Source organism: Spea bombifrons, chromosome 3 (assembly GCF_027358695.1).
Source record: "Spea bombifrons isolate aSpeBom1 chromosome 3, aSpeBom1.2.pri, whole genome shotgun sequence".
Classification (NCBI taxonomy): Eukaryota; Metazoa; Chordata; class Amphibia; order Anura; family Pelobatidae; genus Spea; species Spea bombifrons.
The window spans coordinates 115416597-115444177 of NC_071089.1; the positions used below are offsets into that span (position 1 = coordinate 115416597).

The window sequence follows — 27581 nt, forward strand, 5'->3', positions numbered from 1 at the left end:
CAATATATTAAATATTATGATAGGTGAGTTTGACATGAGAAGAGCTGGTGATCCGTCGACCTCCGGAGCTTCAGCTGCTGCAGGCTGCTTTGCATACAAATGGGAGTTATAATTAAACGTGTCGAATATAATATACATATTGTAAAAATACATTAATAACTGCCGTCACTGTAGCCATCCTGTGGTTTACATAGATATATTGATAGCAAGAAAAAGACATTTCTGCTTAGGTTATTGCGAAGGGCTCTGGAATCAGCTTTAGATAAATACACGAGACACAAAAGGGTAGGTTTATTGTTAATTGTGTTTTTATTTAAACAATAATGAGGTTCTTATTTCATGTGCAGTGATGGACCAAGAAGAGAAATAGAAACATAACCAGATATAGATAAATGGATAAAAAGATGGTAAATAGATAAATAGATGATAGTTATAGATATATATACTAAACAAGATGGATAGATAGATAGATAGATAGATAGATAGATACTAAATAAGATAGATAGATAGATAGATAGATAGATAGATAGATAGATAGATAGATACTAAATAAGATAGATAGATAACAGTGATAGCTAGATAATAGATAATAGCAAATAGGTAGATAGATAGATAGCTAGCTAATAGCAATAAATAGATGTTAGTGATAGATCGTTAGATGATAGCGATAGATAGATGATAGCAAAAGATTATAGATAGCAAGATAATAGCACTAGATAATCCCGATAGATAACTATAAATAGATAATAGCGATAGATAACTATAAATAGATAATAGCGATAGATGAATAGATAATAGCAAGATAGATAATAAATAGATTAGATTGATAGACAGCGTGAGAATAGATTGATAAAACATATATAGTTAAGCATCTTGAGTTAGATAGATTGAAAGACAGATCGAGAGTTAGGAAGGTTGATAGATAATAGTGATAGATAATAGCAATAGATAAATAGATAATAGCGATAGATAGATAGATAAATAGATAATAGCAGGTAGATAGCTAATAGAGTTAGATAGATGATAGTGATAGATCGATAGCTGATAGTGATAGATGGATGATAGCTAGATAATAACGATAGATAATATCGATAGATAACTATAAATAGATAATAGCGATAAATGGATAGATAGATAATAAATAAATTAGATTGATAGACAGCTTGAGAATAGCATCTTGAGTTAGATAGATCGATAGACAGAGCGAGGGTTAAGAAGGTTGATAGATAATAGTGATAAATAATAGCAATAGATAAATAGATAAGATAGATAGATATGATAGATAGCAAAATAATAGCGATAGATAATAGCGATAGATAACTATAAATAGATAATAGCGATAAATGGATAGATAGATAATAAATAAATTAGATTGATAGACAGCTATATAGTTAAGCATCTTGAGTTAGATAGATCGATAGACAGACCAAGGGTTAAGAAGGTTGATAGATAATAGTGATAAATAATAGCAATAGATAAAAAGATAATAGCGATAGATAGATAATAGCGATAGATAGATGATAGTGATAGCTCGATAGATGATGGCGATAGATGATAGATAGCAAGATAATAGCGATAAATAAATAGATAATAGCGATAGATAACTCTAAATAGATAATAGCGAGATAGATAATACATAGATTAGATTGATAGACAGTTTGAGAATAGATTGATAAAACATATATAGTTAAGCATCTTGAGTTAGATGGATCGATAGACAGAGCGAGGGTTAAGAAGGTTGATAGATAGATAATAGTGATAGATAATAGCAATAGATAAATAGATAATAGCAATAGATAGATGATAGATCGATAGATGATAGCAAGATAGATAATAAATAGATTAGATTGATAGACAGCTTGAGAATAGATTGATAAAATATATATAGTTAAGCATCTTGAGTTAGATAGATCGATAGACAGACCGAGGGTTAGGAAGGTTGATAGACAGATAGATAGATAGATTGATAGATAGACGGACAGACATACTGATATAGAATACTAGGCTTTTTTAATGAATGCCAGAAGGGGCAGCCGGAAGTCCTGTTGAACATGAGCGATATTATGTTGGGCTGTCACATTATCTGTCTCGGCAGTATCTTCCGGAAGGTGATGATGGGGTCAGTTCTGCAATAGCTGGTTGAAGGGGACCAAACCTCTAGGGAAGACGGACTTGGTTCCGTTTGACCAGCCATAGCAGTCTGTAATGTAGAGTGACTTAGCGATTCTTTCTTCTAGATCCTCAAGTCCATGCCCCAGTCACCTAGAATGGATCAGAGACACTACTAGTTACTACAACGTAATCTCATCTCACAATTTACGTTTCTCAAATTCAGCGCCTTCACACTACTAAAGCACGGACAATAAAGGCTGCATCACCTAGAAGTGAAGCTAAATATCAAAATAAACATTACAATAGAACAAAAATATGGTTAAGGGGCCACCATGAGTAAGAAACAACTGATGTGTGGAGCAACCTGATCATGCAGAACGTCTAGAACTTCCGTGTTCCTCCTCTATCCGGTCATTTTAGGTGAAGCTAAACCAGACAGTGGTGAACAAAGCCTCGGGGTGACCGGGGAGCCATATGCTGGTACGGGGAACCCCAATGTTCATATGCAGACTGGCCCAAAAATGTGACAATGTATAGACTGTGAGAACTTCCTCCTGATTGGCTGCGTAGAAAGATTGCGGAATCTCCGTAAATGTTTCAGGATTGTTTGTTTGTTTGTTTTTCTAAATAGGTCCTAAAACTACTCCTGAGCTCTAGACCTAGTAACTTCATTTAAAGCCATTTCACAGTAGCGGGTGATATTTCACAGATGGTCGGCCACCTGTCTGCTGCTAGTCCTTCGCAGATTGATGAAAAACGCATCACTGGAGCTATTAACCCTTTAAAAAAAAAAGCACAATGCGGTGTGTATTTTCTTTGTAGTGAAAAATAATTGGCGTTATCCATTTAGAGCATGGTCACGATAGAAAATTACAACCATATTGCTAACCATGCCAATAATTTCATCTTCACTTTATGCCCCCGTGTATCAGTTTTGAATTAGTTGGTGTGACGCTTTTTTCAGGATTATCGGTCCGTTAGACCGGCTGTGTAAATATTAAACTGCTGATCAATGTTTGTATTTAGCATGGGGTTCCTTTAAGTCCGCTTTTTTTTTAATCGTTCTCAACCAAAAATTCTAGTCTGCTTTTGGATTGTCTGGGGCTCTGGACATATTTACCAGGGTTCCCTAGGAGTCACGGCTCTGGGTATATTGGGACCCACAGCCTTCTCATTTCAGCCCACCCTCTCGCGCTATGAAGCCACAGGTCTAAAAATTAACTATTAATCTATATGCAGCTCCCACAATTCACCACAGCCTCCATTAAAAGGCACTGGGCATCTTTACGATACAGCATGCCGGGACATGACATCATACGGCACCTTTTATTGTACCAGAGACACCGACGATGGAGGTGGCCTAGAGCGTCCCCAAGGGTTAAACACACCACTGTACGCCCAATAATAATAATTTACACATAAATATTGCTAACCCAAGACTTGGAATAAATACAGTTACATAGTAGTTTAGGTCCATCAATTTCAACTTCACTGTTGAAGAAGAAGCACCCCCCCCAAAAAAAAAAAAAAAAAAAAAACAAAAAAAAAACTAATGCAATTTCCAATTGTGCTTCAAAAACGGGGAAAATCCCTTCTTGAGGAAAAAAATATTATATTGATATTATGATTAGAATTTTTAATAAAAATAACAAATAATATTAACAATAATAATATTGATGATATTATTATTATTTATTGCACCACTACTGGTAAAATAAAAACCCTAAAAATAAAACTATCCACAGCCTCGCAATACACAATATTCTGGCCACCACACTTTTTTTTAGGCGGTCTCGCCCTAAAAGGATCTCTGTCCCCTTTTTGTGGCAATTGGCCGAGGCCTGTCCCCTACCCCCCCCCCATTCCACACATCCTTGAGAAGAGCTGTCTCTGTGTAATAATGAGATAGGCGAGACAGCTGGAAGCGTGACACTGAGACACACAGACACCGACACGCCAAGAGAGACACTCGTCGCGTTCCTGCAACTTTACCAGCCACGATTCCGACCTTAAACAAGTGAGCGTTGAAACTAAACAGCACTATTGATCAAATCGCTGATTGGAAAAGCACAAAGAGGTTCTAATTTGGAATTTTGGATCTCTTGACAAAGGCAACATTGTTTCGTGACTGTGAGACCGACCCCAGGCATGTTGGTTTTTAGATGAGTTGATATCTTCACTTAGGATAGTTAGAAGGCACGGGTTCAATCATTTCTGTGCTGGAAAGCTGGGAAATTCTGTCGAGCTACATTGTAATTACCGGTATTCATCAATTATGAAACATATTCCACGGACGTATTATTATTATTATTGATCGGTAGAAAAATCAATACGTTATTTTTGGGAAAGTTCGGAAAAGATCACAGATCTGTATGACAATTTCTGAAGCTAGAATTTGAAGATATTGGAATTGTCCTATTCCTCACCACAAGAAATGACATCGTGTACAAAGTAGCAACGCACCTTATTACATTATTTTAAGGACACTTTAAGTCATGGGTTTCCTTAGATTGTGACTGATTTCTACGAAGGTTAATCTTGTGACCTTGATGTCTGACCTTGAAGGGGGAAGCTATGGCTGTTAATGACCCAAGGACCCGGCATAAAGACGAAAATCAATGCTGTGGGCAAGAAATCTCTGTTTAACCCCTTAATGACAAAGCTCAAAATGCATTGTTTCCATGGGTTTAGGAACCGCCCATTGTCCTTAAGGGGTTAAAACTTTTGGAAGAGACAAGGACCATGGGGTACACTTTTGAAAATGAAGACCCCTTAAATCCATTCATTTTTGATCACGGGAAGCTTTACTCCTGTTTGAAGACATATCCCGGTGAAACCACACACTTCCTTACATTCCATAGCAATGTAATTCATATGGGCATATAAAGAAGTATGTTCTCTCACACGGGAAGAAACACGCTCCACGCTGAACCATAATCCCAGGCAATGGCTTCCATTGATGCACAAAATATCATAATGTATATATATATATATATATATATATATATATATATATATATACACTCAGTAAATAATAAAAATATAATTAAAATACAATATTTTTAGTATATTGTTTAGGCTCATATTATTTGTAAGTTCTGTTTGTACATTTTTTATGATAAAAACGAGTGTCCTTAACCTGGGTATGGTGCATAAATTGTTTTGTCGAGGAAAAAAGCTTAAATCAAGCCACCAATAGGGACTGGAATCTTAGTGTGCTCTCCTCCCATTGGTTGTACCCAACGTTCTATTTTAGAATATTGCAATGCAGCTGAGTGTTCTTTCAGTGCAGCTAAAATTACCCGTCAGCTTGGTTAAATAATATGTAGAATGTACGTCAAAGACTCGGGGGGGGGGAGTTGCACAATTCTTAACACAGCCAATAGAAAAAGCCATATAAGCTTCGCTTAACTTTCATTGGCTATTATGGATTGCATTTAAGAGCGCTGACATACACTTGTACGCATATAGAAAGACATTTGTTATTAAACCATCTTTTCATAATGAGACATGAGAAGAGAAATGAAGATGATCTGTTATAGAATCCAATTAGAAACCAGTTTTACATCAACAGTTTACAAAATGTAAAAATAATGTAATAATTGAAAATTCTGCAAATTGAAGTTAGTGAAATGTTGGTAATACAGAAATATCATGTATTCTAACAATCCAGAAAGCCGATATGTACAATTATTTAACTTTTTGTGTGCCAGAAAGATGTACAATGTATAATATTGATAATATTGTATAATATATAATAATCTAATATTAATATAATATTTGACTTTTTTTTTTTTATTATGACCTCAACAAGACATATATTGTCTACTGTTTAAGGTTCCGATTGTAGGATTTATTGAAACCTATGATACCCAAGGTTAATTATATACCGTATATATATATATATATATATATATATATATGTTTTACATTTTGCCATTAATACCTAATCCTGTCATTAACATTAATAACAAACCTTTTTTAACCACGACTTAAATGAAAAGTAAATAAATAATATTAATAAAAATTATATATATCAATAAATACATATATATATATATATATATATATATATATGTATATAATTAATAATAAACAGAAAAAAATTATTATCAAATATAGTCGAAATACAATAAAAAACACAATATACATTTAGCAGATATAATTACCTGTTAATCATGTCTTTTCACTTCTTCCCCCGTGGAACATTTTTAGGTGCGAAATCTATAAATCACTTACATTGACTAAGTTCTGGAGCTTGTCAATGGGTGCTGTTTCTAAAGGCCTGTCGGATATTACTAAAAAAATAAATTTGGAAAAAAAATCCGTGTTTGGGTCGTGGGCCTATGTAACCTGTCAACATCTCAATCTCCAGAAGGAGACTTAATTGCTAACTTTGTATACAGTTGCTTTCCATCTGCGGACCGTGACTGTATTGCTAAAAAAAACCTAGTACGAAAAAGATAATTATTTTCCAAGTTATTGGCGAGGGGCATACGATGTACAGCTCTTTAAGCCACAAATGCGGATAGGCTTTGTGGTCACCGACTAACTTTCTTTTGCCTCTTATGTTCTACAGGTCTTCTGAAGTTGCTGGTCTTCCTCCCCGTGAGATGGTGTCTCGGTTTATGCCCCTGTAAGGCCCGTGTCTTCCCTTTTTGTATTAGTTGCTGACCCCCCAGGCCTCGCCTCACACCTGTTTGTGTCGCTTAGTGGCCTGTACAATCCGTGTGCCTTCTGTCCATCTCAATCACGGCAGTGACAAGGCACAGGGAGTTGTAAAATTACACCTCTTCAGCTGTCTCCTCTGTATGACTGAACACCCTCATTTCAAGCCTTTTCCAGATAGGGAGCTGTGCGCTCGGCTCCTTGTCCATTTATAGGAAGAAACACATGTGCGAGAAGAAAAAAAAAAAAAAATTTACAGCACAGGCAAAACTTAACTTTTTTATTAATTTTATAAAACCAACATTTTACTTTAAAGATCCAAAAATCAAAATCAAATAAAAAATCAGCATACAAGGAAATGTAATATCAGTGATATCAAGGGGTTTGTTTACTAATAGTGTACTTTTGTTAACCCTTTTTTAATAATTGTTAATTTAAAATGAAAATTAATTAAAAAAATGTGAATAATATATTACGGTCAATCACGGTAAGTTTTTGGCATTCACCTAATTGACAAATTTACTGCAAAGGTAAATTAAGAAAAGAAATATTAGATGTTTAGAGATGAGCTCATCAAATACTGATAGCGTCATATAATGCGTCATATAATTTGGCTTGGAAGAAAGACTAAGAGATCTCAATAAATACGGCTTGAAGGAGAGAAGAGAGAGGGGGTATGTAATAGAGGGTCAGGTTTAGATGTTATGTAAGGAAGTTTTATTTTACTCAGGTGGTAGATGGGTAGAACAGCCTCCCAGCAGAAGTGGAATTTAACTATGCATTGGATGGGCGTATGTCTCCCAAATCTAAGACAAGACCAACGACTGATTAAGGTTTGAGTCTTTACAGCAGGAAAAATGGACAGACTAGATGGGCTAAATGGGTCTGATCTGGTGGCAAATTTTATTTTTTATTTATTTATATAGCACCAATAACTATTTTCTCTATTTTGTATTATTATTATTATCATTTTCCTTTTTTCAAATAAATTATTATTATTATCATGTAATAAATAATAATTTGTATTGTTATTTAATAAATAATAATAATATTTTAAATTAGAGTGTTGCTGTAAGGTGTTTTTTTATGCTTTGTTCAGGTGAAAAGGAGCTCACTCAGATTCTTGAAATATTAACCCTTTAAAAGCCAATCATGAAGACTCAGTTATACAGTTATTTGCTGAATGTATTAGCCAATTGGCTCTAATACTGGTCCTCGTGGAAACCTTGACTTACAGATACACTTAATCGAGTCACCTGCAGCGAAGCAGGGATAGAAATTATCAACCATAACATACCGGTAGCAAAAGCACCAACTGGTAGCCTTAGATATGATCCTGGCCGTGTAGAACAGGAAGGAGCCCATTCCAGATTGGGACAAAAAACCTGAGCGTTCCCAGGTATGGCAGTAATTATGTGATATTAAGTTAAGGACCAGATCGACCCTTCTTGGGTTAATGTGAATCTGCATCTCTCTTGCAAACGCTACTGCGACACCCAGTTTAGTGAATAAATATGGCATCAATATAGGAGAATAATGCAGAAGGGGGCCTCTTGCCTTGGTTGACATTAAATCCAGGGCCACCGTAGGTGAAATTAATTCTCGCTCCGTAACATAGAGAATGTGTCCTGATATATAATATCCATACTCTACCAGAGAACCGGTAACTTCTGGCTTCACACTGTGCGGGGTATAAATAGAAATTTCCCTCTTACTCCCATATGGCTTTAATCGTGCTGGACTAAAAATAGATATAACAAAAAAAAAAAAAGGCAAGCAACTGATGGTATGGTCCTTGGAAGGTTAAAATTAGTTGTCTTGGATGATGTCCAAATGTGTCTCATAAGACATTCAGGAGCAGTTGAACCGAGCGCGATCTCAGTGAGTTATGCCTGACTATAAAGGCTCAGCCCAATGGATTTTGGAACTCTACAAATCATATCGCCACAATGGCCAACGTAGCTGTGACAATAGGGTGGAACACAACAGTTACGACAGATACCTACAGATTACTCTGGGTTTTGGTGTTGGGAAGGACAGAGATGGTATGAGACAGGAGATGTGGCTTTGTTAGAGGCCACATCTTGCACTCATCTCGACTCAAACGAGGCAGGAACGGAGACGTATTAAGGGTCAACATTAAAAACCTTGACCTACAGGTCCATCTGGTGGACCAGGCTGCAATGGTGGTAAGATATATCTATGGTGCAGAGTTAGCATCATTATCATCATGACATCATCATGAGAACTTGGTTGGGTTCTAGTTGTGTGGCATATTTATCCTATAGCCCAATGGGTAATTATGGTTTCAGCTTTCAAAATATACGATCCCACAGTAATAGGATCCTGCTTGATTTCTTCCACCGGTACTGGACAGGAGTTTCTGGACACCGCGGAGACTGAACGAGACCTTCAGGGTTCCCTGCCAAGGAGAACATGATGACATGAGGATGTTCCATATCCACTAGGAAACACTCTCAACGTCCCAGAGAGTCTATTCTCGCCTAATGCCTGTAACACTAGATGCAAACATCAGAATAAGCGGTGTACATGCTATATGAACCTCCATAAACGTATTTATCAAGCCGTGAGATGACCTCGCTCAGAGATGACTTTTCATGATTTATCGTTCAAGTGAAGTTGATACAACATGCCGGCAACCAATCAAATTGAGCAGCTGAGAAGCATGATGGTAAATGTTATAGTGAAGAGAGTTCCATATCTAACCTTCAGGCACGTGGGGAAACAAAAAGAGCTTATTCTCTATTTATTAGGAAATACTGGTATTAAAAGGCGAATTTTGGCTCAGTTTTCAGGGTTATGGTGAAAATTGGTTTTATGCGGCAACTTTCTTTTTTTTTATTTATTTTTTTTTTACTTTTTGGGGATGTTTTCAAAGAACAATTCTAATCACTTTATTTGAGTTTTGTAACTTTTATATATATTTAAATCGGTTATGTATTAAAATGTATGAAGAAGGCCATTCCATTGGTTGTAATGGTGACGAGTCCTCCTTTAAAACAGGAATAACTATTTATTAATAGCCTCCTCTTTTTAGAGGATACAAGATCACCACCAAACGGGGAATAATGATTTTTGGACCCTGGCTGCCATTCGTTATTTGGGGAACGCCTTGTAGCGTCTGACCTAAGCTGTCGGGACCCCGTCTCCAGAAGGATATCGTAATTCTGGAGAGAGTTCAGAGAAGGGCCACTAAAATGGTAAATTGGTTTGTAAGATAAAACTTATCAGGAAAGACTAAGGGATCTCTATATGTCCGGCTCCGAGGAGAGACGAGATAGAGGGGGGGGGGATGGGATAGAAACATTTACATACTTAAAGGGACTTAACAAAGTACAGGAGGGAAGTTTATTTAAGAGGAGGAGAAATGTTAGAACCAGAGGTCAGAATCTAACACTAGAGGGTGAGAGATTAGATGTCATAGAAGGACGTTTTACTTTATTGAGAGGGTGGTAGATAAGTGGAACAGCCTCCCGGCAGAAGTGGTAGAGGCTAATATAGTGAGGGATTTAAACATGCATGGGATAGGCATATGGCTCCTGAATCTAAGACGAGACTAACGAATGATTAAGGAAAAACCGATGTGTGTGATGTCCCGTGTGGGTCTCTCCGAGGCGCTGTACACGGGACCGGCTCACTTCAATCCATTTGTTGTCGAGCGGAATGTGTGTCTCCTTCCATACATAATACCCCCATACAGTTGTATGTTACAGGCTTCCTGTCACGCAGCACAGCCAGAGTACACTTCACGCAACATGTGCATGTCCTACGTCCAGCACGCGGCAGTGTGAGCAGGTCCGGCCATCGCGGAGGTCGGACTGTGCTTATCAACCACCTGACCGCATATAAGAGGCATCTGGCCAGACCATTTCTCTAACTTACTTCTTGGCCTTGTCTGAGCCGTAGATCTACCCCATGTAGCCTTAAAGTCCCTCGGTGAACGAATGTTAACTACTTCTGCTGGAAGGCTGTTCCACTTATCAACTACCTTCTGTAAGGAAAGGAAAGGCATGACATGCAATGCAATGGATCCTGGCCTGGGTGAGAAGTCCAGATAATGGTAGATGGAGTAATATCGGTAATGAGCATCACCTGGGAACTTGACGGGGTGCAGATAAGTGGCTGCTTCTCCAGCGCCGATGGTTAACGTCTTCAGTCTCAGGGCTGGGGAGCAGCCTTCGGTCAGCAACTCCCCGGCTACTTTTGGCCCATTAGGCAAACACTAATTGCGCCCTCTGATGTAACAAATCAAACGAACCTTGGCACATCTATCGTTGTATTCTTTCCACTGGAGGTTTAGTCACACAAAAACATTTAAGGAGGCGTTTTAGTTTCTATGGCATCGCCCTATCAGTGGCTGCCTTTGTGTCACATGACAATTAGGTGTTCCCAGCAAAATAGCAGCAGAAGCACAACAATAATCACAACAACTTATAAAGCTTGTTTTATGATATATATATATATAATTATTATTTTATATATTGTATATATATATATATATATATATATATATATATATATATATAATTAAAAAAAAACCAAAATATAACAAAAATTTAGGAAGCATGTTTGTGGATATATATATATATATATTTTATAATTATTATTATTATTAGTTGTAGTAGTGATAGTATATATAATAATAATAAACTAAGTATATCAAGCATTTAGGAGGCATGTTTGTGGATATATATATTTGTCTTTATTAGTAGTAGTAGTAGTAATATTATATATATATATATATAATATATATATATATATAATAAACTAAATATACTAAGTATACAATCATTTAGGAGGCAGGTTTGTGGATATATTTATCATTATTAGTATTATTAGTAGTAGTTATAGTATATATATATATATATATATAATAAAGTAAGTATAACAATCATTTAGGAGGCAGGTTTGTGGATATATATATTTATCATTATTATTAGTAGAAGTAGTAATAGTATATATATATATATAATAAACTAAGTATAACAATCGTTTAGGAGGCATGTTTTCTGGTTGTATGGACGCCGTCTTGATGGACGCAGTTCTGTCTGTTCCCAGTTGTTGCGCTGGAGGTTTAGACAGCTGTCAGTGAGTCAGGAGATGGGGGATGGGATGGAGTGAATAAAGCCCCACATCATAAGTAATAAATCCCAAGGGGGGTTCACTAGAAGGGGTCAGAGGTGAAACATTACAGCCTAGGAACAAAACAGGTGCAGAGACAGACAAAGGCAAAGAGTAACACTTTTCTTTACTCGACAAGCGAGTGTCAGCGGCATCTGACCCTGTCAATTGACAAAACAATCTGGATCTATTATATATATAATAATATATATTATATAATATAAACATGTTTTATGGCAATCTCATTTTTATTTGCAATCCAGGTTTGCTTACAAAGTGGATTGTATTACCCCCCAAAAAAATGCAGCACTCATTAACCCATTAATGACAAACCCCTACGCAATGCTACTCTTAATGTTAATATCATACCTGGGAACTCCCAGGGTTTTTGCCCCTATCTCCTGGTCTCATGGTGAAGGGGCAGATTCTCGGGGTCTTTTCTGCACCGCTGTGATCATATCTAAGACTCCTAACTGGTGCTTTTGCTCCCAGTGTATTATGGTCGATATCCCTGCTTGAATGCAGGTGACTCCACTGTGTATCTTTAATACTTCCTTGAGGGCCGGTATTACAGCCTTTTGGTTTACACATTTGGCAGGTCACTATATAAAATCACCACAGTGGGCTGGTAAAGGGTTAATCTCGGGGTCCGCTCATTTAGAAAGTCCCCAGATTTGGTAAAAGTGTCGATTACTTTATTCCGACACTTTCTTGTTGTATGGGAGGGATAAAGGATGTGACCCAAGGGTTATCTGACATAAGAATGACTCTCAGCCATCCTTGTTTTCAAGTGAGCGTGTCCTGAGTGTTGCTATTGAGGGTTGGAGATTTGAAGGCCTGGACTGGGGCTAGGGCGGCAGGTCCAGGAGGGGCAATAGCCCCTGAATGGGGCAGTTAAAAGCAAGATCTCTGATCTTCCCAAATAGCCCATTCCCTCTGGAGGCCGGCACTTCCACCATGTACTGTGTTAGAAGGAGCTTCACTCCTTTAAGTCCTTGAGTGCTGGTTTATGACATCATATCCCGGGACTCCACGGAGAGAATGATTGCCATGGAGGTGGTGGCTGGGGTCACTACTCCAGGTCAGGCCTAGGGCAGCTCCCAGCTCCTGGCAGAATGCTAGACAATAGGGCCCCATACTTACTTGATCCGCCACCCCAGCCGCATGATGCATGAGTAAGAAAACATAATTTGCGGTGTTGGGTATCCAGCCGGAAATACATCATTTAGAAGCTGATGACCATAAATTTCCAAGGCGTCTCCAGCCCAGCCATGGCCGTTGGGCCTCTACGTTCTCTGCGAATTCCAGGGGAAATATTTTCTAAAATAGCACTGTGCACCTAAAGTTGTCTCAAGTTCAACCATCAGGGGACCGTATTCATGAACCCAGCCTTTTTATTGAAGTGTGAGGTGTGGGCTTCAATGTCGAGTCCAATGCCACCTCGAACTCATACCTTGAGGCCTTGCAATCGGTTCTCATTCTAGGTTTTAAACCTGAAGAGTTCTCAGATAGTTCTGTACAACTTACAATCTTTAGGCGTCAGGTTTTAAATGGCCTTCATCAGGATAATTCGTTGGTCAGGGAGATCTTGGGGACCCTTCACATAGTAGTAGAAATATCCCAGGAGAAATATCTCAGAAACCCAAAGAACCAAAGATACCACAATATGTGAAAAAGTAAGGAGAAACGTTGTAATAATATATACTATAATTCTATATAATTGTGTCTTTTATTTCTTTTTAACCAATCACACAAAACCCAAACGGTATGAGGATTAAAACTATGACATAAGTCAAGAAACGTTGGCTAATTCCGTAAAGTTTACTGTGTACCGTGGACAACAGCTTGACGATATCATGTGATTAGTAAAGACAGGTTTGCTGACTGTTCTGCTTCGTCACACGTCTGGTAGAAACCAAGAACAAACAATTAGAAGTCACTGTAGACTTTTTCCATTCAAAACCAGATTTTTTCCACCTGTTCTGTTGTTCGGCGCGTGGCTCGGTGGAACGTGGGGACTGTGGTCATGGAATGTTGCCAGTGTTTACAGTCAGGGATTGTTCTGAAACAAATGGTGTGTGTGTGTTTTCCGAGGCGGAAAATTCAGATTGAATAAAAAATGGAAGTCTACTCAATGTAGGGAGACCGTTTTAGAATTTCCACCCATTGCTGGTCAGTACTGGTAATGTCCTGCCCTGCAGTATGTAGGATGTATAAACTCAAGGGAGGGAATCATCGCCCGATATGACTCCATATAGGGGACAATGGACAGTGATCCAAGACTCACAGACGTGATTAGATGACCCAACCATCTAGAAGACTGAGATCCTTGGCGATGTTAATGTGTGAAGACCATCAGTGACTCCAACTTTGTACCACTTGATGATGTTTGACCACCTGAACACAGACCTCAATCTGACTATATTTCATGTGTGGAGAATTATATTTAGTGTTCTATAAAGGACACTCCAGCCATCATAAATACTTTAATGCATATGATATCTGAGTGTTCCCTATAGGTGACGCAGTCTACCCCTTGCAAATGCATGGAAGGATTCAGCAGGACCCATTAAGCGTCAGCTCAGTGCGGTGTCTGAGCAGGAAAAGCACCCCAAAATATCTCATGTCTGACAACAATGGCGGCCTCCAGGTCTGCAGATAAAGCAAAATGAGCGTAACTAGAATCCATGGGGCCCTGGTGCGAAAATTCCCCCGGGCCCCCCAACTTCAACAGCTAGTCTGTGCCATAATTGCCCCTTGGCCCCGCTTCCAACATATGCAAACACACAAATTACACACACTCATACTCACTAACACACCCTCCATCACACCCCACTTACATATCCATGCTCACACAAGTACACATCCATGTATATATATATATATATATATATATATTTATCGGGTCAGAAGGGCCCTTTCTAAACAATTTTGAACCGGCAGGGGGAGACAGGAAGAAGACCCCTGTAGTTACCCCAGTGCTCAAGGAGAATTAAATTAACATTTCATTCTCCATTGGTGGGCCTGCATTGGACACCGTAATGTCCCTTTAATGATTGGCATTACACTACAGGTGGGCTACATGAAGTTAGAGGTATAGTTAGTTTTTATTATTATTATTGTTTTTTTTTGTTTTGTTTTATATAGCACCCTCACATTCAGTAGCGCTGTACAATGACAATTTACCTTAAAGTTACATCAGATGAGCCCCACCAGATTGTGTGTTACGATACATCCCCTGTTTATCGAGTAAGTATAATTTCATACATATTCTGCCTTTTGTCTTAATGAAAACACGAAACAGCCCCTGCCGTCAGCTGTATCGCCCTAAGCCGGTGGCTGCGGAGAGGTGGGAGGTTGGATACAGCCAGCACGGTTACCCTCGGCCGGACACGTCAAGCGTTTTGTGGCGTTGAGTAGTTTAACTGGTGTAACCGAATAACCCTTAAACCTGCTTAAAGCAGCTGTGATGTGCAATAAATGTGACAATTAAGAGAATCTGTTTACCGCGTGATGGAGAATATGCAGCGAGTCTGTGTGACGAAGCAGAGACGCAAACTCAACGTGTCGGAGTTTAGGTATAATCTCAAATTTGCTGTAAATTGGTAAAAACGGGCTTTAAGGCGATCACTGTGCACCTGTTGATAGCGGATGAAACTACTGAAGGAATTTAGAAGAATTATGTATTTTTAGTCACACAATTGAATTTATAAACATGCTGTGCTGTTTCTATACACATTATGGGGGCTTTTAGGGCTGTAGAACCCCGCCATACTGTCATACCCAGCAAACATTCTGAGCTCCTACAAAAAAGGGGGAACAGGGGAGGAAGGCGGACTTTCGAAGAGGGACTGGCCTTCCTGAAGAGGGACACTTGGGTGGTGTACCAGAAGTAATCAGGCAGATCCTGAGAGCAGGAACCCAAGATGGGGACTTCTATTGTTATACATTTGACATTTGTTGATCGTTGCCTTTGTTGCCGAACAATGTGTTTATGTATTAACATCAATTTTGGTGCAATGCAATAATATGGATGGAGCCGTTACCATAGTAACCAATAGACCATACCGGCTTTTTGCACCACATTGCACGAGAATTGCCCCTTATATATTATTTCTAAGACCCCCCCTTTAGTTTAAAATTGTGTATTGATATGAAGAGGATGGGGACCCAAAAAAGTAAGATTGATGCCCCCCATTTATACCCTCTGCATTTGGCCGACAAATATTTCATTAACTTCCCGTTAGCTGTTTAATATCATCACAATTTATAGGCCGTATTTTCTGGGACAGATATACTGTACATTTTCCATGTTTCAGATGAGTACATGCGAGGTGCTGTCCCCTGCAGTATCAATGGGGCACCAGTTACTGTACTTGGTTATACCTCATGCACACTGCATGGCAGTACTTGCGCTTTAAAGAATTAAGGACACCAACTCGTATTTCTATAAAGGCCACAGCGGTCTTTTTGTTGACGCATCCCTTTCTGCTGGTTATAGGGGCCGATCCCGCATTCCTGCGGACACCTGTGTGCATTGTATGTATCAGCTGTAGCCTGGCTTGCGGTAGAAAGGGATTAAACAGACTTACACCCTCCCCGTGTTACAATGTCACATATGTTCCAAACCTGGGTGTTCAATGACATCGTATCGCAGCTGCTTTCTCTTCTGCTCCTCTATCGCTGCTCGAAACGTTCTGGGAGAGATTTCCAGATATTGGGATCTTGTCTCCTGGTCACATTATTTAATTGAGGGAAGTGAGGCAGCTAGGTGGGACAGTGCCCAAAAGTCAGGAATGCCTGCCAAATACCGGGACACTTGGGAGGTTTTTACACCAAATTTATACACTTACACACACAAAGCGAAAGAAGGCATTAGTAAAGCACACAATGCCCCCTTAATACAGCAAACTAGATCCAGAATGTCAATGATATAAGAGATCAATCCCCTTTTGATGTCCTACAGCCTCTGTGATGTCATCACTGACATTTGGGGAAAAAAGTTTCGGACTTAAAGGAAAAGAAGTGATTTACAGGATTTGTGGAAGTAAATGGGACAGAGGCCGTAGCTAAAAACCACAAACAGCCTGCCTCTGCCATCTTTGCCCCCAAACAGCCTACCTCATGGTGTACACTGGACCAGAATACTTGAAGTAATGAAGCCCATGGAGCAGCGCAGCTTAGGCGGAGTGGGCCTTGACAGAGCTAGGTGGTGTGCAAAAAGGAATGATTTTAATTTAATTGGTTCAGAGTTGTTATGGGTGGGGTTATTAATAAGGTATATAAGTGGCAACCATTTTGTAAACAGTCACTTAACTGCTTTTCTAAATCCTGGTTGAACTACCCTCCCTCCCTTTAAGGTGGGTTGTGGGGGGTGACTACCCCGTTTGGTCACAGCGGCGGGGATTATTGCCTAATACGGTGTTTTGTTATGTTTTTGGTTAATAATTTGACTTGGTTCAAGTTATTGGTGTAGGTTTCGAGCTGGCCTGTGGCTCAGAACCTGGGGTGGTGTAGGGGTGTCTCGGTATGCCCCTGCATTGGTGTTTGGTTAAATTGGTGGTGTAGGGGTGTCTCGGTATGCCCCTGCATTGGTGGTTTGGTTAAGTTGGTGGTGTAGGGGTGTCTCGGTATGCCCCTGCATTGGTGGTTTGGTTAAATCGGTGGTGTAGGGGTGTCTCGGTATGCCCCTACATAGTTATAATTTGGTTAAACGGTCTGGTAGGGGTGTCTCGGTACATCCCTATTGTGGTCAATATGTTAATGTGGAGGCACCTGGTATGTGTTGGTGCCATTATATGGTTAATTTATTGGTTATGTGAGGTCATTGTCGGTGTTAATAAGATGTAAACTGTTAATTATGTTAACTGGGGTGGCTGGGTTGTCAATGACCTCTAAATATTGTATATATGTTAATAAAGCTGTGGACAATATATTTTGCACCCAAATAAAGTGTCTGAGTCATTATTGGGTATGGGGTACGGTCTTCCTGGGCACAAACTCAACTATGCGCTTGTCGTAGCGATCACAAAGGCATTTGTCAATTTATCTACTAAATAATATATACTCACCCTCTACGAAAAGGCCAGCCATGCACAAAACGATTCAGATAATGATAATTGCAGCTTATATAGAATTGTATATAAATATAAACATTTTAAGAAGGCATTGACATGTGTTTATTACTTGGAGGAAAGACTGTCCACTAAGAATTATTTTCTATTTTATACCAAACAGTATATGGTATGTTCAATCAATGTACTGTGAGTGTGGTAGATAAGTGGAACAGCCTCCTAGCAGAAGTGGTAGAGGCTAATAGATTAAGGGAATTTAAGCATACATGGGATAGACATACGGCTCCTGAATCTAAGACGAGACCAACGACTGATTAAGGTTTAAGTCTTTACAACGGGGCCGGCAGATTTCATGTTTTTGAGTTGAATCTGTCGATTATTAGTGAATAACATCGGGGTGAATTTAAACTCCATCGTTACTGTTTCTTTAATATCAAGCTTTGTAACGTGGCCCGTGCTGTATATGATACATCACAGAATCCCGAGCATATGACATGATGAAGATGGCAGAGGCCGTCCCGTGACCTTTCTCCTCGTGTGCCACAGTGGAGGGGGGAACATGAGACGGTGTAACGGAATCCGCAGTCCCTCCTCCAAGACAGTTGTTCCCGTTGGAAAAATCAGCACTTCTCCATCTGTGTGATTGTCAGTCTGAGGGAGCGAGCATGAGGTCCTGCCTTTCCCTCCGCGCTCTCCCCTCCGTCTATTATCAGCTCTCTCCTCTCCACCCAGCCGGGGATCCACACAGAGAATATCTGAGATTAGTCAAGATTCCTCCTATAAATACATCGGCTTCACTAAAATGGCTTCATTTAACCGTTTGGGCCAAAACTAACAGAAAATCGAGATACTGATTGTTTCGTGGACTTTAAAAGTTTAAATGTCTTCACGTGTGAAGGTTTGAATGAAATGATATCAGTCGTGGGTCTCGTATTAGATTCACGAGCCGTATATCTATCCCATCCATGTTTAAATTCCCTTACTGTATTGGCCTCTACTACTCCTGCTGGGAGGCTGTTCTACCACTCTCTCAGTGAAGAGAAACTTCATGGAAGCCTCTGACCCTGTAGTAGGGCATAAAGGGGCACTTCCTGCTTCCTCTTCCAAACCTCTTCCTGCTACTCATGCCACTGGCCATACAACCCAGCACCCCGCGGCGCTTTATTGCATTGTCTGCTTACCGTTCAGTCCTCGGAAAGACAAGCAATGCAAGGGGAGGACAGCTGTAGAGCCAATGAGACGAAAGGCTCTGCGGTTATAAAGGAATCTGCCGGCTCTAATAATAAAACCGAGCAACGTTTTAAGCAGATCTGTAAAAATGGCAACTTTTTATAATAAAAAAACCAGAGTAAAGCGGAAAGGAAGACAGCGTGATGGTCAAGGAGAGGCAACGGTCCCAAAAGAGAGGTTAATGGGGCAGATTCTCAGGTGGATGGAGCAGATTCTCAGGGGTATGGGGCAGATTCTAAGGGTCTCAGGGTTATGTGGCAGATTCTCAGGGTCATGGGGCAGATTCTCAAGGGGATGGGGCAGATTCTCAGGGTCATTGGGCAGATTCTCGGGGGTATGGGGCAGATTTTAAGGGTCTCAGGGTGATGGGGCAGATTCTCAGGATGATGGGGCAGATTCTCAGGGGTATAGGGTAGATTCTAATGGTCTCGGGGTGATGAGGCTGATTCTCGGGGTCACACAGTCTGGAACTTACTTCTTCCTATTCTACCCCACTGTGGTCATATAGGGTGCTTTTCCTAGCAATATGTTATGGTTGCCATCCCTGCTTGAATGCAGGTGACCCTAATAAGTGATTCTTTAAATAGTGACAAGTGAAGGTATCCTTGAGGGCCGGTATTAGAGACATTTTGGGCAACACGTATGGTGAGTCACTATATAGAATCTGCACGACGGGCTATTAAAGGGTTAAAGTTTCAAGAATCTCAGGGTCTGCTCATTTAGAAGGTACTTAAAGAGTTATTTAAAGCAGATCCTTTATTTCACGGCTCTACGCACTTAATAAACGTACACATTAAATACATGTTATATATGTATGTATTACAGGTTGTATGATTTCCCTCGTATTAACCCCGTGTGATTCATTAAGCAATTTAACATAGATTTGGAAAACAAACCAGACTTTTTGGGGCTGCAGCACCTGTTTGTGACAACTGGTATGCGTGATCCGCACGGATTCTGCCCTTTCCGTGAAAACAATCACAAAGGATGCTTTTCTGTGCTTTTCACCTGCTCCCAGACAACTGTTTAAAGGACACAATTAGCCCCAATTTTACCAAATGTTTCAGTTTGAAAACAAATCGTCAGCAGGCAGCCCGATCGCAGCAAACACTTATTAAACGTGACTGTCTCTTACAGCCATCACCGTCTCTCCAAAATACAGACGAATTACATACATTGTAAAGGGGATTATATATCTATATACAGTAACTATATACTGTATATTACACCCACACACACATACTTACACACACAAACACATATATACATACTCACACATACACACACATACATACTTACACACACACATATACACACATACATACTTACACACACATACACATACATACATACTTACACACACATATATACACACACATACATACTTACACACACACACACATACATACTTACACACATACACACACATACATACTTACACACACATACATACTTACACACACACATACACATACATACTTACACACAAACATATACACACATACATACTTACACACACACATATACACACATACGTACTTACACACACATACACACACATACATACATACTTACACACACATATATACACACACATACATACTTACACACACATACATACATACACACACACACATACATACTTACACACATACATACTTACACACACACACACATACATACACACACACACACATACATACACATACATACTTACACACACCCGTTTAATAGTTTGGGGTCACTTTTTTCATGTAAAACAAGGACATTTCTGGCTGTCACATAATTGTAAAAGGGGGTTCTAACCATCAATCAGCCTTTTAAACTTGGATCAGTGAACACAACGTGCCATTGGAACACAGGAGTGATGGGAGTGATAAAGGAGTGATGGGAGTGATAAAGGAGTGATGGGAGTGATAAATGGCCATTGGAACACAGGAGTGATGGGAGTGATAAAGGAGTGATGGGAGTGATAAAGGGCCTCTGTACGCCTATGAAGAGAATCCATTAAAAATCAGCCGTTTCCAGCTACAATAGTCAATTACAGCATTAACCCCGTCTGTGCTGGATTTTTGATCCATTTCATGTTAAGTTACTGGACAACATTTGCTTTTCTTTCAAAAACGAGGACATTTCTAAGTGACCCCAAACTATTGTACTGGGGAGAGTGTATATATATATATATATTATTCAGTCAGACCAGACACCAGCGGTTTGTTTACTTGGGTACCAAGTAAAGGTTTGGAATTTAATGATTGAGCACTACTGCAGTATAGAAACCTAGAATCCATCGGCAGATCGGCCCCATCCGGCCCCCGTCTAGTCTGCCGGTTTGCCTGCTGTAAAGCCTTAAACCTTAATCAGTCGTTGGTCTCGTCTTAGATTCAGGAGCCGTATGCCTAGTTAAATTCCCTTACTCAATTCAAGATCTCACCGCATCTCACTGTGTGCGTTCTCCACTTGGGCTCTCCTGGTGACCCTAACGTCATATTAACGAGGGACACATCATTTCCCACCATCCCCCCAAACCTTTTCCACCTCCATTTATTAATGGGGGGAAAAAACCATGGACAGATGTAGATCAATTGAAATATTTTTATTAAAATACAATCTAAAAACAGCTGAAGTTTTTTTTTTTATATATAACACCGAGCGCCGTCCACTTTCCTGTCCACGGACAGATGGTGGCAGTTAATTATTAGCACATGGGGTATAAAAAGGAGCTAAGAATGAAATCCTGGGGTCATGTGAGGCAAGAAGAATGTTAAAACCGAGGCCGCATTTGTTTATATATCATATTACGAGGATTATGTATTCTTCAGACGTGTGCGGTATGGATGAACCCAACGGGGGGGGGTGTATCACTCGGCTCTCGAGAATGACCAGGGTATAAGGTATAGAATGCTGAGGAATTCTAAAATACAGGAGAAAAAAAACCCATCTTGTCTGACGGAAGGGGTTATATGAAAATCATAATATAGTAAAGTAAGCATCTCAAAAAAGTTAATAAATAATAATAATAATAACTTATTAATAATATTATGTTTCTCTATAGGTTTATCAGCATATGGAATGGTTATATACAGGATTCGCGGAGTGGTGGAAAGTAATGAACATCTGGTGCTGAACTACCCCGTCACTCCCCAATCTGGCCTAAATCCGGCCTTGTCTATAAGATGTTTCTAAAACGTATAATAAAAGTCACACAAATGGTATTTTATTGTTTTGTTAAGTACGATCTGGTTTACTTCTTAATAAAGTTTTTTATTACAAGGGCTGCCTCAACCAATCAACAACAGTCAGCAACTTCACAACAGGGGAGGGATACAACCTGGGAACGGGTTAAAGCGGATCCGTCCAAAAGAAAACACAATAATTTGTCCCCTGTCTCCTTTCAAGCCAGGGGCAACGACCTAAAGAACAAAGCACAAGAAAGCCAAGACACACAGTAGGGAAACATCGGCAACTAGCTTCGATTCCAGAAGTTTCCCATGCCAGAAAGGCTCCTGTCTTCATCGCTTGAGTAACATTCGTCTCCCGATAAGTAAGGAGGTAGAGACGAGACGTTCCGGTACTTTGAGGACATGATAGTTGTGGATGATGGACCTGGGTTTTCTTATATATAAACATTGTGTTAATAAACTTTGGTCTGTTTGTACCTGATCTCGTGTCGTTACTTTGTTCCAAGGACCGGAGGGGCTACCCATCTGTAGCTGGTCAGAGTTTGAAGAAGGTGGTAGCAACAGCCAGGGTAGTCCTTCTAGACCCCCTGGTTCCCACTACAGCGGGGGTCGTTCCATGCAGCCTTTAGTGGGTGGGCAGAGCGAAGACAGTAGGTAGAGAGCGGGCAGAGAATGAAGAAACTGACCCGGAGAGCCAGGAAAGCAGGGCTTCATCTGGAGACTCTGGGTCAATCATGGACAGATCTCAGGTGGGATAATGGAACATCTAAGGAACGTACACTAGGTTTCAATCTAGAACGTTTTAATTTGGTTTCCGTTCACAGGAATTCAGAAGTCTTGGATTATCACGGTGGTCTTCGTGGACTTTGTTGACCTGAATTTCTAACTTTTTTGTAAAAACTGTAGATAAAATACAAAAACTTTCTTGAAATGTTACTTAACATGTCCTGGTCAATACGTTTTAATTAAAAATGATCGTATCTGTAGTTATTTCCCCGGAGGGTTTTTTTTTTCTTTCTTTCTTTCTTTTCGCATATTTGACCACAAAGGTTTAAAACTTCTGTAAATCATTAAGCTCCTTTCGGTCGCAGGTAAGAGTTTTATTTCCTTTTGGAACGTAACGGCCACACATTTCAGTGGAGAAGCAGCGAGGGGTCCAGAGGATTTAATGATCCGTTAAACAGAAACCGTAGCTAGATTTTTAATATATTATTTTCTTCCTTTATGATATGATTCTGCTTTTATTAACGTTCTGAAAAATGGCTGCGTGTTGGCAAAGCCACTAACCTCACCCGGCTGGAACCTTGGACAATTGTATAGACGGAGTGGACGGAGTGAGATCGAATGCTGGGGTCAACCATGGTTCTTTCTGGTATCCAAGCAGAAGACACTTGAACATCATGGGTATTGTGAGTATGGCACCTTTGTAAGACAAGTGTGATCCTTTTTGTAAAATGACAAAATACAGAGATTTTTTATGTATTCCTGGCATTAAAGACATTCTGCATGCATTTGCTGAGTTGGCTTCATCAATGGCCAGTGCTGCCTAGCTTTTCTGTAGAGGGCTTCATGCCATTAGTCCTCATCTGCTGCTCCAATCGCTCCACTGGCTCCCCATACCCTCCAACTTAAATTCAAACCTTTTACCCTGACCTACAGAGCCCTCAACTACTCTGCACCCCTCTACATCTCTACCCTCCTACCCAGATACACCCCTAACCGCCCTCTTCGTTTCTCTCATGACCGTCGTCTCTCTTCTACTGTCATCCCCATCCAAGCTGTCCTTCACCCTCAACCACCGACTAGATTGTAAGCTCACAGAAGCAGCGCCATCTTCTCCTGTTGTACCAGTTTGTTATTGTTTGTGGTTTTAAATCATTTTTTGTGTCTCTGTTGTGACACCACCAAGGATTGTTGAGGCGCTGTATACATAAATGTAATGTAATGTCTGGTGAGGAACATGAACACCATCATGGTAGTCTTTAAAGCAGTAGAACCAATTGGTTTTTAAGACTGGGACTGTAGGGAATATCTGATTCATGGACCACCAGGTAGACCACTATAACCTAAAAGGCATTGGACTTTGGACATTGGACTTGCAGAAGGTTCCTCGAGAGATGTCTCTTACTTGACCGTACGCAGACCACCTGGAGTCTTTCATACCTTCACTGCCAGGACTAAATAACTACCCTATAACAGAATTCATCCACAGCTTCCAGAAACGATGGTTTAAGGGTATTTATTGGGAAATAGTCAGTTAATAGTAAAGTAAATCTAAAATATTTTTTTATACATGAAAACTCTTGCAATCTTCCCAAATATTGTGTTCTATTCCACTCAAGAGTAACGGAAGCTTATCTCAGAAGCTTAGAAGTCACCAGAAATAGACTTAAGAGGTGAATTAACGTACGGGGCGTATGAAGAAAGACATTATTTTCCTCAGAAACTGAGAATACATAGAAAGAATTCTGTATTTTATAATTAAATACATTTATATATTTTATAATGAAATAAAATTAGCTATAAAAATGATATATATTTATAAATATATATATATATATATTGCAGAGGTCAGTAGGTGGAGCATCTTGCATTTTTTATGCAAATAACATTTATTTGATAAAATAAACTAAAACCGTGGTTTTAAGTCTAAATGACTTCATTTTAGTACTTTCAGACAGATGGATTGTGAGCTAAAAGTATAAACGAACGAAGTCCCTGCAATCGGAACCAAAAATGATCCATTTACTATCAGCTCTTTGCGTTTGGCAGATATTAACCTCTATGGGTAAGTACGTTTCTGTTAATTGGCGTTTATAAAATCATTTAATTTAGTGATTTATTTATTGAATTATTTAATAAATAAATATTTTACATTCATTTTCTTTTTATTTCAGCCTTTTGCATTAATTTCACCATAGAGCCAAGAGAGGGGAGCATTGCAGGGGGCAGCTGGATTACTATTTTATTTCATGGTAAGGAATGGATTTTTTCCCCCCCGGTGTAAATCTAGAAATAGAGATTTTTTTCTTTATTATAGTTCTTAACGCATCATGCTCTCGTTCTTCTCATGTTTGCTTTCTGTGTGTTTTGTTATACCTTAATGACGCGTTTAATAATTAGAACAAACCATTCCAACTAAAACTTTATTAATAAAAAAAACTCCATTAACCTGGTAATTTATTATACAGGGGGAGGAATAATAGGAACACAAACTAGTCTAAGGCTTTTTTTCATTCTTCTTGATGTTCCATATATTCTGTTGATTCTTAAATTATGAATATTTTTTCAGGGAATGCTTAAATGACATGTGACACCAGCGGGGGCACTGATTGGTTGTTGCCATAGAAAGACATGTTAAACATTTTTGTTAATGTGTGTTTTTTCCAGTCTGTAATTCTTCAGAAAATTATGAAAATGACGTATCTGTTTGGGATTATTATCTTAATGTTGGAATGGTGTAGGATGGTTGGAGCCATCAAGGCTATTTTTAGCATCCAAAGGCAAACATATGGGTTGATAATGGGGTATCTTACATCTTAAGTAGCAATAGTGAGGAGAGTCTACCATGTGAGTGGTAGATAAGTGGAACAGCCTCCCAGCAGAAGTGGTAGATGTTAATCCAGTGATTGGATTTAAACATGCATGGGACAGGCAAATGGCTAGAAGAGCCTTCTGCTGCCCCTAGTGGAATAACTGAGCTATAACAGAAGCGTCCAGGATAACTTAGTGATTTATATGGCACAAACATACAATCAGAGCATCACATAACGACATGGATTAGGCATTTATTGGTTTTGCGTGAAGCTATATTCTATACGGATTCTTTACCAAATTATTAAGGTTTTTTTGTATTTTTTAATCAACAGGATGCGACCAGAGCTGTAATAATTTTACATCTTTTGGAAAAAGATCCCAAATTGAGGTTTACATGAGAAATCCACGGCTGCCCCCACTGATGTGTGACGTTTGCCCCTTTTTGTCTGCTTCAGGAATCATAAAATGCAAAACAAGGTACGTTCCCTAAATGCTGATAAGCAGACTTGAAACCCCCCTAGGGTGGGCTACCCGGAGCTCTCAATGTTCCGGGGCAGGTAATCCATGACGAGGCAGGGCTAGTCACGGGCAGGGACAGGGCTACCCCAAAGACTGCCTTTAGTAGGTGTGGAGTGGGATGGAAATGGGCACTCGAAACATCGCTCCCCTACCTAGAGAAAGAACAAAGCGTCCCGGAGACCCAGGGAGCAGGGCTTCACTCGGAGATCCAGGAAACAGGGCTTCACTCGGAGACCCAGGGAGCAGGGCTTCACTCGGAGACCCAGGGAAACAGGGCTTCACTCGGAGACCCAGGGAGCAGGGCTTCACTCGGAGACCCAGGGAGCAGGGCTTCACTCGGAGACCCAGGGAGCAGGGCTTCACTCGGAGACCCAGGGAAGCAGGGCTTCACTCGGAGACCCAGGGAGCAGGGCTTCACTCGGAGACCCAGGGAAACAGGGCTTCACTCGGAGACCCAGGGAGCAGGGCTTCACTCGGAGACCCAGGGAAACAGGGCTTCACTCGGAGACCCAGGGAGCAGGGCTTCACTCGGAGACCCAGGGAGCAGGGCTTCACTCGGAGACCCAGGGAGCAGGGCTTCACTCGGAGACCCAGGGAAGCAGGGCTTCACTCGGAGACCCAGGGAGCAGGGCTTCACTCGGAGACCCAGGGAAACAGGGCTTCACTCGGAGACCCAGGGAAACAGGGCTTCACTCGGAGACCCCAGGTCAAACCCACAGACGTCCCAGATATGCTGATATGGATATCTATAGAAAGAACACTTACTTACATATACCACAAGGGGGCAGCATAGCAGCTGCACAGACCAAAGCCTTATATACACATTATTAAGACAGAAACAGCAAATTACCTGAAATTGTGGATTTCCGCAGACAGTATAACGAATCCTGTTTGCCGGAGCAATCACAGCAAGCGAATCCCTCTTCTACGCAGCACACCTCACCTCACACAGTTAGCTTTAAATATTGTGAAAATTAAATATTAAATCTATTTAAAAACCACGTAGAAGAGAGATTATAGCCTTATTTTATATATATATATTCATTTTATTCTATTTGCATTTACATCCAAATTCATAGTCAAATTCATGTCAAAAGTTCCAATTATAATTTTGCAA

At 39.9% G+C, this 27581-nt stretch overlaps 1 protein-coding gene and 1 long non-coding RNA gene across 2 annotated transcripts in view; one reads left to right on the forward strand and one right to left on the reverse strand.

The window, feature by feature from the left end:
* Positions 1–1993: 1993 nt before the first annotated feature.
* On the reverse strand, positions 1994–6619 carry LOC128484518 (uncharacterized). The gene is made up of 2 exons (XR_008351168.1): positions 6282–6619; positions 1994–2262 (listed from the first exon to the last, which is right to left on the reverse strand). It is a non-coding gene; the product is annotated as an uncharacterized LOC128484518 (long non-coding RNA).
* Positions 6620–25077: 18458 nt separating this feature from the next.
* PKHD1 (PKHD1 ciliary IPT domain containing fibrocystin/polyductin) overlaps positions 25078–27581 on the forward strand; it is a 174115-nt gene continuing 171611 nt past the window's right edge. The window contains exons 1-3 of the mRNA XM_053460479.1: positions 25078–25196; positions 25306–25383; positions 26278–26422. Of these exons, the coding sequence (XP_053316454.1) occupies positions 25145–25196; positions 25306–25383; positions 26278–26422 (275 nt within the window). The 5' untranslated portion in view covers positions 25078–25144. The remainder of the gene's footprint in view (positions 25197–25305; positions 25384–26277; positions 26423–27581) is intronic.